Source organism: Neophocaena asiaeorientalis, unplaced genomic scaffold (assembly GCF_003031525.2).
Source record: "Neophocaena asiaeorientalis asiaeorientalis breed wild unplaced genomic scaffold, Neophocaena_asiaeorientalis_V1.1 scaffold264, whole genome shotgun sequence".
NCBI lineage: Eukaryota > Metazoa > Chordata > Mammalia > Artiodactyla > Phocoenidae > Neophocaena > Neophocaena asiaeorientalis.
In genome coordinates this window covers 1,135,996-1,149,140 of record NW_020185332.1, presented here as the reverse complement: position 1 = coordinate 1,149,140, position 13,145 = coordinate 1,135,996, and the positions used below count along the sequence as shown (strand labels likewise).

The following is a 13,145-nucleotide window of genomic DNA, read 5'->3' as shown; positions in this document are numbered from 1 at the left end:
CATCCCCACACTGCTTCAAAGGTGCAGAGAATGGGGAACTGACTTTACAGCTCTGACATCTGCTTCCTCATCACAAAATGGGAGGATAATAACTAAACCTCACCAGGTGTTTGAGGATTAAATGAGGCAACGTGTATAAACACTTAGAAAGGTACCCCATGCATGGTAAGGGCTCAGTAAGAAGTGTTAGTTCTTATTATTACTCTTGTTAATATTGTTTTCTATAGTTTTCCTAACAGAGCCCTTCTGGCATGAAAAAGCTCAAAGGGAAGAATTCCAAATATTAACATTGGAGTGGACTTGAGGAATTACAGGTCGTTTAATGATTATGTTTTCCCATTTTCAGGTTTTCTATATATCTTCTACAATAATCAGGGCAGAGGGGAACAACAAAAGATGTTTAAAAAAATACAGCCTTGGGCTTCCCTGGTGGCGCAGTGGTTGAGAGTCCGCCTGCCGATGCAGGGGACACGGGTTCGTGCCCTGGTCCGGGAAGATCCCACATGCCGCAGAGTGGCTGGGCCTGTGAGCCATGGCCGCTGAGCCTGCGCGTCCGGAGCCTGTGCTCTGCAACGGGAGGGGCCACAGCAGTGAGAGGCCCGCGTACCGCAAAAAAAAAAAAAAAAAAAAAAAAAAAACAGCCTTAGCATCTTTATTAACTCTTGGTGAGTCCTGAGTTGGAAGCAGTGTTTTCCATCACACACCCAGATCGTCTTCCTACAAATCTTGCTGCATTTTAGTCAGTTTGAGGCCTCAGCAAGGGAAAGAACAGAAAAGAGAGGGACGAAGAGGAAAGAGAGAAGGAATGGGAGGTGGAAGACAGGAAGGAGGAGAGAGTAGGATGGAGGAGGTGAGGAGGGAAACCAAGGCGGAAGGGGAGGACACAGAGTGGTGAAGAGCTGTACGATTGCCACCTGGATTGCCAGCCCCTGTTCTGCCTCAGAATGGATTTCCCCAGAGGTCACTAAGGTTGCCTCTCCTGGATGTCTCAGACACCAGGGGAAGAAACCCCAGCCTGGAGACACCTCCGGATTCCTCCTTTTCACTGGAACATTCCTTCTCCCTCCCACGCACCAGGACTGGGTACAGCCCTGGACAGTGAGCTCCCTTCTCTGAAGGGCACGTCCTGCCCCATCATATTTACAAAGGGACTGACTCCTGACTCCACAGCCCTGGAAAAAGAATCTAGAAATGAAATATTGACAACCTAATCCATTTACATAATCAGCCTCTTTTTTTTTTTTCCTACCCACAAGTTAAACAACTTATTTATTTAGAGATCAAGCAACGACTGCTAATGAATTTTACACAAAGCACGCTAATAATGGGGCCTGTGGAACAGAAGGGTAATCCCCGCAGGAATTAGTTTTCTACTTAAACATCCTTCCTTTGCAACATATCAATCTTATGTGTCCGATATTGCCATTAACAATCAGAGACATTGCTCAATTAAATTACAAAATGAGCTATCCCATCATATTTACAAAGGGACTGACTCCTGACTCCACAGCCCCAGAAAAAGAATCTAGAAATGAAATATTGACAACCTAATCCATTTACATAATCAGCCTCTTTTTTTTTTTTCCTACCCACAAGTTAAACAACTTATTTATTTAGAGATCAAGCAACGACTGCTAATGAATTTTACACAAAGCACGCTAATAATGGGGCCTGTGGAACAGAAGGGTAATCACAGCAGGAATTAGTTTTCTACTTAAACATCCTTCCTTTGCAACATATCAAACTTATGTGTCCGATATTGCCATTAACAACCAGAGACATTGCTCAATTAAATTACAAAATGAGCTGCAAAACCCTCATTACGTTTCATGTTTAATTTGCACTGGATTCTGCCTATCCGGGGAGGCCTGCATTATCATACCCACTCAACTTTAATATGCTCGCAATGATGCGGGGTGGGTTCCTGCAGCTGTCACCTACAAAATAAATGGAGGCAATTTTACAAAATATTAAACACCAGGCAGCCCGTTTAGGTGGGAAACCCAAATGCTACCAGGCCCTTCTAGGAATTCTTCATCTGTAGATGGTTGATGAAGCTTGCCTGAAGACCCCGAGGCTTTCGGGGTTTCTCTCTGCCTCAGGATCATGGGCTGGGCCCCAACAAGTGGGACTAGTGGTATTTCTCCATTTGGTACATCTTGGCACCAATGAGGTTGGATCCGCTGGTGTGAGTCCGGTCAGCTGGAACCCTGGGCCCGCTTGTCTCCAACAATGAATGGGCTGTATTCGCTCTCCTGTGAAAGTGGCCGGAAACAAAGGGTCCTGTTCTGGTTCTGGGGTCTTCCGGCTCCTGTCCCTGCTGGCTCATCCCAAATGTCTACTTATCCAGGGAGATGCTGAGGATGGGAAGATGGCTCAGTGCTTTAGTCCTGCCTCCCTTCTCTGCCTACAGATGCAGTCTCCAACAGAGGTCAGAGAGGGATGGATGCCCAGATGCCACACCCCGCATTCTGTGCCAGGGATGCTCACGGAGATGAACACTGGCTCACAAAGAGATCAGATCTGGCTTAAAAGACTTCAGGCTGGGGGGTATGTAAGTGCAAAGCTAGAAACGGAAAATCTCCTTCCTGGACCACTGAGGACTTGGGGCTGACTCCAGTGAGAGCTGGAGGGGTGCAATTATGTTGGTCAGAGCCAGAAGGACTCATTGGTTAATTCAGGCCTGCTTCCTGCTTCCTGCTGTTATCTGGGCAGGGGAAGCAGAGTAACAAAATCCAGGGCCAGAGGTGAAGCATGGATCCCACAGAAGCAGGCAAGGGTGTGACAGCCTCCTCTCTACTGCCCGTCTCTCTGCTCAAAGGGACACACGTGGTTCAGAGTGAGAGGGAGGGGACTTGCCCTGGTTCTCTGGACAAACGTCCTCCACCAGCTCTGAATCCACTCACCGTCAAACACCTTGGCTGTCGTTTCCGCTCCTTCTAGAGCGCCTGCCCTATCATCGTGGAATCTTTCTTACCATGGCAAGTGCGCACGTCTGGCAGTCCCTCCGTTATGTGTTTTGTGGGTCATCCACTAAGGCTGCAAGGCTGGTTTGATACCAGGACATTGGTGCCCTTGATTGGTCTGCTCTCAGGCCACAGGCCTTCAGAGGATGCAAACTGACGTCAATATCCTTTTGGCAGAACTCACGTCAGGAATAAAAATCCACTTCTAAAAGCAATTGTGCAGAATGTGTGAACTGAGTTTGCACGCTCAGCTTCCTTGGCTTATCGGTGCCACTGCCTCTCTCCAGGTGGGCAGCAAGTAGAGAGTGGTGGTAGGTGCCCACCCACTTCCCCAGGTGAGTCAATGCAAGTTCAGGGCTTGGGTCACTGGGCTGGGGGTGGGGGTGGGTACCCTCAGCAGGCTGAGGGCCAGGAAGGATGGGTTGGCAGAAGGACTCAGAATGCTTTCTGAGAAAGGAACAGGAAAGCTGGCAGAAGAAGGCCATGGACCGGTAAAGCTGAGCTGTTCTCTTCAAGGCTGCTGGGAAAATGAGTATTATGTACATCAAGGACGAGAGTTAACAGCTTCCTTACCTGTCCCCCATGTATCCGGCTGTGCAGTGGCACTGCCCAGTCACGTGGTCACACTGCTCTCCATGGTGGCAAGGACAGTCCTGGCTGCAATTCTGGCCGAATGTCCCTGGTGGGCAGGGCTGGGCACACACTGCTCCCTGAAGCACAGGAGGGAAGACATGCAGAGGTGGTGCTGCTGAGATGCAATCCTGAGGCCACCTTCTTCTAGAAGTAGCACAGTTGCTACAGCCCAAGGGACCACGCCATTCCCTCAGTGGTACCTTCTCCCCAATCACAGAGGCATAGAAAGCGAGACACCATGGCTTCAAAGCTAGAGATGGGCAGACTGAGGCCAACTGGCTCATCTAATTATTCAGCACACCCTTACTGAGTGCCTGTTGTATACCAGGTCCTGTGTTAGACATTAGGGATATGAAAATATGAGTAAGACTCAATTTCTCTCCTCCCAGTCTACTAGGGAGAGAGACAAGCAAACAGGTAACTAGTGCACGGTGCTAGGTGCCCTCACACTGGTACACAATAAAGTGCTGAGGAAAAACAAAGCAGCGGTGTGATTAAACATGGTGGTCTGGAAACACACATTTATCTCTACTTCTTTCCCAAACCCAGCTAACAGGAGAGTAAAGGGGGGAAATGTACAGACCTACAAGGAGAAAAGGAAGGGGAGAGGGGACTGTAGAGGACAAGAGGTGTCACGTGGTGGAAGATGGACCGGCAGATAGAGGAGCAGAAACTGCTGGGGTTTCTGTTTTCTCAGCAATGCCAAGTGCCTGCAGAGCACACGTTGCAAGACAAAGCTCAGAAAAGCTCAGGAATCAGAGACACTGGGGGCCTCTGAAGGCCAAGGTGCACGTGTCGGGAAACAGGGGGACGGTCTGAAAGTTTATAAAAGAGGGAATTAGACCCCAGATTTTTACTCCCATTTCAAACAGCCAAGTGACTTCCCAAGACTGACAGTTTACTTTTAGGGAGGTTGATCCGTATAAGGCTTCAGACACAGGGACACCAAGCACAGCTAAGGGGAATGGGGCAACAGAAATGGGGATCTTCTGAGACCTGCCCGCTGAACAGACCCTCTGCTCTCTTCCCCTGCTCAGCTCCTACGATGCTAGTGACCAGACTCTCCTCCCTCTGGCAGGGTTCTGGCGGATGCCTTTCCGAGGAGACTGAGAAGAAAGGCCTATAAGTAATGATATTTGAGAGTCCCATCAGTCAACAAGCTTGGCATCTCCCCCTGCCCCCTAGGCTTCCAACCAGCTTTTCCAAGGATCGTGGTAAAACATGAACGGGAAGCCAGGGATCACCAGATATTTGAAACGAGGCTCTAGCAAGTTGGCAGATGGCGGTAAAGCACATTACATAGAAATATGGAGGGAAATGCCAGAAGAGACACCTAAAAGATTTGAAGCTGGTACCTTTCAGGAGAGGGACTTGTGGCAGGTCTGGGGGGTGCAGAGGACTACCTCCCCTCCCTCCAGTAGTAGCCTTGTGGTATTAGATACTGTGTATAATTTTTCAATTATACATGTGACTCTTAGATCTTTATCAGACAGAAATCTAAACTTACTCTTGTCTCCTGCTGCCCTTCCAGCCTCTCCCATACCAGAGATGGTCATTTTTCTTATGGAGATCAAGGATTCTCCCATAGTTAATAAATCAATTAGCTCAACACACAATTATTAAGCACCAATAATTGCCAACCCTGAGGAAGCTAGTTTAGGCAGGAAAACCCTGCTGACCCGGGTCATCTATCAATACCATCCAATTTACTTGTAATGAATTAAGTGGGAGGCCTTTTCGCTCAGATGTCTCCTCTACACATAGTAAGTCAGACAGTGCGGGGCTGTGGGGGTAGGGATGGGGGACAGAGCAGCAGAGGCAGCAGCCCAGGGCGGTGGGATGAGTGTGTATGTGAGGAGAGGGGCAGGGAAAAGCTGCTCAGACGAGGGCGTCCCTCTTCTTCCTGGAGGTGGTGGGGTTACCCGGGCTTGCCTTTCTCACTGTACCCCACAAGCTCCAGGGATTCTTGAGGGAAGAGATGAGTCTTTCCGGCCACCATCTGAGCCGGTCTTCTGCGGTCCTGGACAAGGACATTCTGACCCTGAAAAAACATTCTGAGCCACCCTGGGGGCTGTGCTTATACCTCCCACCTCTCCATCACGGAGCACTGTGGGGTACCCTTTACCTACACACACACACAGACGCTCATATACACCATCCATCCTGTTAGACTGCAGGTGGGCCTGCCGATGCAGGGGACACGGGTTCGCGCCCCGGTCCGGGAAGATCCCACATGCCGCGGAGCGGCTGGGCCCGTGAGCCATGGCCGCTGAGCCTGCGTGTCCGGAGCCTGTGCTCCGCAACGGGAGTAGGCCACAACAGTGAGAGGCCCGCGTACCGAAAAAAAAAAAATAAAAATAAAAACCCCCGAAAAACTCTGGCAAATCTCTGCCTGCCTCAATAGGCCCTGCAGCCATCCCTCCTGCTGTCCACCCTCCACACACACACCATGACCTCTAGCTCACAGCCTCCTGAAAGATCTCACTCCTGCTCAGCAGCCCTGTCCTTCCTGGCTTTGCAAAGCCTCAGGCTCCAGGGGAGGCAGCTGGCTGTGTCACTGAGCTCCCCCTGAAACGGAAAAGTCAGCCTCCGTGACTCACGGCTTCTGAGGGGCTTGGGACTGTGGAGGGTGGGGACACTGACAGGGGGAGCATACTGGCTAAAAGGAGGCTGTGGCTTCTCTGTGGCATCCAAGGACATACAAAAAGCAACTGTAGAGCACTCCAGAGCTTGCAAGGCACATTGGATGTGCACTGCTTCATCTGAGCCTTCTGCCAACCATGCTGCTATGAAGGGCAGGGCTGTTCTTTTTCTTTTTTTAATTTTTAATTTTGTTATTTTTTGGCCACACCGTACAGCATGTGGGATCTTAGTTCCCTGACCAGGGATCAAACTCGCGTCCCCTGCATTGGAAGCATGAAGTCTTAACCACTGGACCTCCAGGGAAGTCCCAGGGCTGACGGTTTTCATGCCAGCTTTGCAGACGGGGAAGCAGAGACTAGAATAGCTGAGGACTTTTTTCAGGGTCAACTTTGGATGTGAGGCCTGATGTGATGTGATAAATCTCATCCCCCTTTCCCACAATGGTGGTTCCCAGACAAGAGACCTGGATTGGTTGAGGCTGCATCAGAATTACGTGGAGCACTTGTTAAAATACAGATTCTGGGGCCCACAGAATCAGAATATGTGTATGTGTGTGAGTACAGAGGTTGGAGGCTGGGAACCTGAAGTTCTATAAATGAAGGTGATTCATACCCTGCTCTCTCCCTTCCCCTGCACCACCCCAATCTTTATACCATGCCCTTTTCACCACATTTCAGAGCCCGTGGCAGCTCAAGTGAGTCCCTATGCTGAAAGACAGAGACAATTTATGAGAATAATTCAACTCCTTTGCACACGAGGGACCACAGGCTCAGAGAGGTTAAGTAACTTGCTTCAGGTCACACAGCAATTAGATGGGAGCCCTGGGATTCAAAGCTGTGTCCATGACACAACTGGCAGTGTCTAATGATGCCCATGACCATAAAGGGGAGGCAGGGTATTCAGGGTGCGAGAGGAATTTACCCTCCAGGGTACATGTGAGGGATGCCCAGACCTCTTACAGAGCCCCACCCAGATCCTGCAGGTCCACCTACCATCCAGCCTGGGGGGCAGGCACACTCGCCAGTGATGTGGTGGCAGGTACCCCCATTCTGGCAGGGGCAGCGCAGCTCACAGTGAGCCCCGTGGCTCCCAGGTGGGCAGAGCTCCTCGCAGCTGCGTGGGGAAGCAGAGGCGTTAGAGGCAGCTGCATGCAGATCAGGTCACTGGGCCCTAGTGCTGCCGGTCCCAAGGCTCCCGGGCTCCCTAGAAGTTAGTGAGTCCACAGTCAGCGTGAACCATACTAGACACAAGGCCAGGAGAGGGAAAACAGGGCTCAGATACTATGAACTGGAAGGTTGTGTGCTTGGACCAGTACTTGTAGGATGACTTAAGTGCTTTTAGTGTAAAGGAGAGTACTCTACCGGGAGGGAAAGCTGAGGAAGGCTTCCCTAAGAGGGAGACATTTCACTTGAGTCTTGGAGGTGAAGTTAATTTCATCGGGAGAAGGGGAGGAAGGGCATGTCAGGCAGAAGGAACAGGACAAGCAAAGGCCATGAGACGTAGCCATGACTCCAGTCTTCAAATTCTGCCTAAATTCAGAGAGAGGGAGAATCTGGGGCATGCCTCCACCCTCTTCCAGGCTTTCAGCTACCACAACAGGCTTCTATACAGGGACTATCACTGCTGAGATGCGGGGAAAGATTTGCCTGGGGTCTTGGTCTTGGGCCTTAGCCCAATGTTTTTCCCCTGGAGCTGTGGCCAGACACTGGGGCAGGGGACACACAACATCCATCAAAGATGTATCTGCAGCCAGAGTCCTTGGGTGTCCCCTCAGGTTCTAGGGCTGCTGGGGAGGCCACTGAGCCTTTGATAGGGTGCGGAGGAGAACTTCAATCTTGCCTCTGAAGGGGTCTCAACTGAGCAGTCTTGGAGGGCTCCTGTCCATGCACCCTCCGTCTCCAGGGAACTGGAGTGAGGGGCTGCTTGGGGTCTGAGGGGAGAAGGTAAGGGAAGAGGAACAGGGGCAGTAAACTGCCCGAATCTGTGCATGATATCTGCCCAGGGCCCTCACCCGCCTCTGCCTCAAATGGCCTGGAAGGGTCAACAATGGCATTTGGGTTACGATCAGAATTCCAAACTAAGGTCTGGGGCCCGGACCAGGGAGGACCTCCTGGGAGGAGGTTAGCTAGCTCCTCTGGCCATGAGAGCCTCCATCAGAATGTGCCCTCCCAGCTCGTACCAGTCTCCCTGGGGCTTGGACAACAGGGATCTGAGGGTGTGGGCGAGGCCCGGGCGTTCAGCCTCTGCAGGACTTGGGGTCGGAGCGCGGGAGATTTTACAGCCAGGACTATCTTGACCCTCCAGGTGTTTCCCGATCCTGCTCTCCCAGCCGCCCCGGGATTTACTCACTAGACGCCAGTATAGCCAGGCGAGCAGAGGCACTCGCCGGTGCGGGGATCGCAGCTGGTGCCGTGGCGGCACTGGCACGGCAGCTGGCAGCCCTTGCCGTGGGTGCCAGGCGCACAGAGCTCCTCGCAGCGCCAGCCTCGGAAGCCGGCGGCACACACGCAGGCGCCGGTGATGGGGTTGCACAGGGCTCCGTTTTGGCACTGGCACCGGTTGCTGCAATGGGGGCCCCAGTGGTCGCTGTCGCAGCCTGTAAGAGAGGAGCGGGTCAGGGCAGAGGGATCCCCGTGGACTCTGCTTGGGATGGGGGCTGGAAACAGCCTTCCCATCTCTGCATTGCTCTTCCCCGGATAGGAGGCGGCAAGGGGTTTCTGGATGGAAGCTTTGGAGCTTCATAGCTCCATCAGCTCCTTCCTTGCCAAGCCCCACTCCACCCCCAAATAATCATCCAAGCTCAGAAGCTTCTTTCCTCAATGCGTCTCCCAGTCAGGGTCATTCCATTCCAACCACGCCTCTCCAGAGCCCCCTCTCCTGTATTGAAAGTCTGGAACCACAAGTTATTTTACCTTTGCTGAAACTCTTCTTGGTTGGCTCTCTCTTCCTCTCAGCCAGGCCCCGTCTCTTCCAGGGTGCCTCCCCTCTTCTCCGTGACCCTCCTCCCCTTCTTGGTGCCTCCCCAGCCCAGCTCCCATCTCTCTCTCTTTCCATCTCTTCCTGAAACATTAGTTCTTCTCACCTCTTGCATCTCACTCTCTGTGAACAAGTCTTCTAACGCCCTGCCCCTCCCCCGGCTCCATCTCCCTGTCACCGCCTCCACCCTCATCTCTCTTTCATCCTGCGTCTCCCTAACAGTAATGCCTACACTGGTTCCTTCATCCTCAGTTCAATTTCATTACTTTCCAAGCAGCCAACTTCAGAAGGAGCAGGAAAAAAGAAATATTTCCCTGGGAGGTGACAGACAGCCTTGAAGATCTTTATATGTAATTAAAAGTTTCAAAGAGCGATATCTGAGCCAGCTTGGCAGCAATTCACACTCTGCGGTGGGGTGGAGGCGGGAAGGGACTGAATGGCAGTCCTCAGGTAGGTCACCCAGCCTGCTGCCACTTCCTAGTCTGACCCTCACTTGATGCATACAGGACACACAACAGCAAGACATCCTTCAACTATAGCCTCATTCACTCAAATCCTGGAGTAGAGGTGCATGTGGAGTTCAGGCAAGGACAGGCATAAATAATGTACTAGGAGATGTTCCACGGAGAAAAAGACTGCTCCCAGCTAAGGAAGCAGGCAACATTTCCTGGAAGAGAAGCCATCTGAAGTGGGCTGTAAAAGATGTCTCCCTTGTCTGACAATCAGAGTGACTAACTGTCCCAGTTTCACCATTGAAAGTCCCCCATTCTGAGAAATCCCTCTGTGCTGGGCAAACTGGAATGGCTAGAGACCCTACTGCCTCAAGACAAGGAGATGATTAGTTGACCTTTGTGCTCCAGTGACTGTAGGGTTTAGCCACTCAGAGAGGAAAGGAGGCAGGTGAGTGGGATTGGGGAAGGTGTCCCTGGGAAAGGCTCAGTATGAGCAAAGAGACAGTGGTACTTGAGTGCTGGGTATGTACAAAAGCACAAGGTTCTAGTGAAGCCAGTGAGTACATGGGATCTTTGGAAACTAAAAGGTTGATGGAAGAATCACTCTACCAGCCCCACCAACCCTCCTGCATATACTTCCCACTTGCTGACCAGGGTCAATTGGTCAAAGTCATGGAAACTGTCCATTACTTTTAGTAGATGGAACCACACTAGGCGTGGAATCCCAATCACCCTATATTGCTTCATCCCTTCTTCATTGTGCCCCAAATATACACACATACAAACCGAGCTGCCAAATTCTGAGCAAGACTCACCCTGCATTTTCTACCTGGTACTACAGTAAGTGAGTCAAAAACCAAGTCCAATAGCCAAAACAATTTTGAGAAAGATGAACAAAGCTGGGGGCATCACACTTTCTGATTTTAAATTATATTACAAAGCTATAGTCATTCAAACAGTATGATATTGGCATAAAAACAGACACATGGATCAATGGAACAGAATACAGAGTCCAGAAAGAAACCCATATGTATACAGTCAACTAATTTATGACAAAGGAGCCAAGAATATACAATGCGGAAAGGACAGTTTCTTCAATAAATGGTGTTGGGAAAACTGGACAGCCACATGCAAAAGAATGAAACTGGACCCCTATCTTACACCATATGTAAAACTCAACTCAAAATGGATTAAAGACTTGAATGTAGGACCAGAACCAAAAACTCCTAGAAGAAAACATAGGTAGTAAGCTCCCTGATATTGGTTTTGGCAATGATTTTTTGGATCTGACATTAAAAGCAAAGGCAAGTGAAGCAATATCAACAAGTGGAACTACATGAAACTAAAAAGCTTCTGCACAGCAAAGGAAACGATCAACAAAATGAAAAGGAACCTACCAAGTGGGACAAAATATTTGCAAATCACATATCTGATAAGTGCTTAATATCCAAAATATGTAAATAACTTATACAATGAAATAGCAAACAAACAAACAATCTGATTAAAAAATGGGTAGAGGATCTGAATAGATATTTTTACAAAGAAGACATACAGATGACCAACAGGTACTTGAAAAGGTGCTCATAACCATCAGGGAAATGCAAATCAAAATCACACTGAGGGGACTTCCCTGGTGGTGCAGTGGTTAAGAATCTGCCTGCCAATGCAGGGGACATGGGTTTGAGCCCTGGTCCAGGAAGATCCCACATGCTGCAGAGAGACTAAGCCCGTGCGCCACAACGAATGAGCCTGCATTCTAGAGCCCTCGAGCCACAACCACTGAAGCCTGTGTGCCTAGAGCCCGTGCTCCACAACAAGAGAAGCCACCGCAATGAGAAGCGCATGCACTGCAATGAAGAGTAGCCCCCACTTGCTGCAACTAGAGAAAGCCTGTGCGCAGCAACGAAGACCCAACGCAGCCAAAATAAATAAATAAATAATTTATTTATTTAACAAAAAAGAATGCATAGATTAAAAAAAAAATCCACACTGAGATATCACCTCAAACCTGATAGACTGGCTATAATCTAAAAGACAAGAAATAACAAGTGTTGACAAGGATGTGGAGAAAAAGAAACCCTTGTGCATTGTCAGTGGGAATTTAAGTTGGTACAGCCAGTATGAAAAACAGTATGGAGGTTCCTCAAAAACTTAAAAATAGAACTACTGTCAAATCCAGCAATTCTACTCCTGGGTATTTATCTGAAAGAAATGAAAACATTAACTTGAAAAGATATCTGCACCCCCATGTTCACTGCAGCATTATTTACACTAGCCAAAACACAGAAGCAACCTAAATGTTCATCAGTGGATGAATACACACACACATATATATACATACACACACACAATGGAATATATTTTTTTATAATTTTATTTAGTTATTTATTTATGGCTGTGTTGGGTCTTTGTTGCTGCACACGGGCTTTCTCTAGTTGCAGCGAGCGGGGGCTACTCTTCATTGTGGTGCACGGGCTTCTCATTGCGATGGCTTCTCTTGTTGTGGAGCATGGGTTCTAGGCACGTGGGCTTCAGTAGTTGTGGCACGTGGGCTTCCGTAGTTGTGGCTCACAGGCTCAGTAGTTGTGGTGCACAGGGTTAGATGCTCCACAGTATGTGGACTTTCCTGGACCAGGGCTCGAACCCATGCCCCCTGCACTGGCAGGCAGATTCTTAACCACCGCACCACCAGGGAAGTCCCACATGATGGAATATTATTCAGCCATGAAAAAGAAGGAAATCTTGCCATTTGTGACAATATGGATAGACATTTTGAGGGCATTATGCTAAGTGAAAGAAGTCAGACAGAGAAAGACAAATACCGTATAATCTCACTTATATGTGGAGTCAAACAAACAAACAAACAAACAAACATCAAACTCATAGATACAGAGAACAGATTGGTGGTTGTCAGAGGCAGGGAGTGGGCAAAAGGGGCAAAGATAGTCAAAAGGTACGAACTTCCAGCTACAAGATAAATGAGTTCAGGGGATGTAATGTACAGCATGGTGACTATAGTTAATAATTCTGTATTGTATAGTTGAGAGTTGCTAAGAGAGAAGATCTTAAAAGGTCTCATCATAAGAAAAAAACAACTGTAACCACGTGTGATGTTAACTAGACTTAGGGTGGCGATCGTTTCGCAAAATATACAGATGTTGAATCATTATGTTGTAACCTGAAACTAATATAATGCTATATGTCAATTATATCTCAATTTAAAGAATTGAGTCCAGTTATCATTATAACCTGCACTCACACCGAAAGAGGCTCACAGGACAGAGAGTGATGGAGCACCCAGCAGTCGGGTGTCTGCCACGTCACCTTCTCTCTGGGAGATCTACTCAGTGAGTAGAAAGACAGCAGAATTACCTACTGTATCATTTCTCTATCTCTTTTTGTTGTCAAGCATATGTAGTTAAATTTGCATGAGTTTAACGTACATATGATGTGACTCCATTGTAATAATAATAAT

The 13,145-nt window shown here is 49.0% G+C and overlaps 1 protein-coding gene across 1 annotated transcript in view; it reads right to left on the bottom strand.

The window, feature by feature from the left end:
* MEGF11 (multiple EGF like domains 11) overlaps positions 1-13,145 on the bottom strand; it is a 352,130-nt gene that overhangs the window by 67,788 nt on the left and 271,197 nt on the right. The window contains exons 6-8 of the mRNA XM_024735135.1: positions 8,592-8,838; positions 7,235-7,355; positions 3,540-3,676 (exon numbers count right to left, since the gene is read on the bottom strand). Of these exons, the coding sequence (XP_024590903.1) occupies positions 3,540-3,676; positions 7,235-7,355; positions 8,592-8,838 (505 nt within the window). The remainder of the gene's footprint in view (positions 1-3,539; positions 3,677-7,234; positions 7,356-8,591; positions 8,839-13,145) is intronic.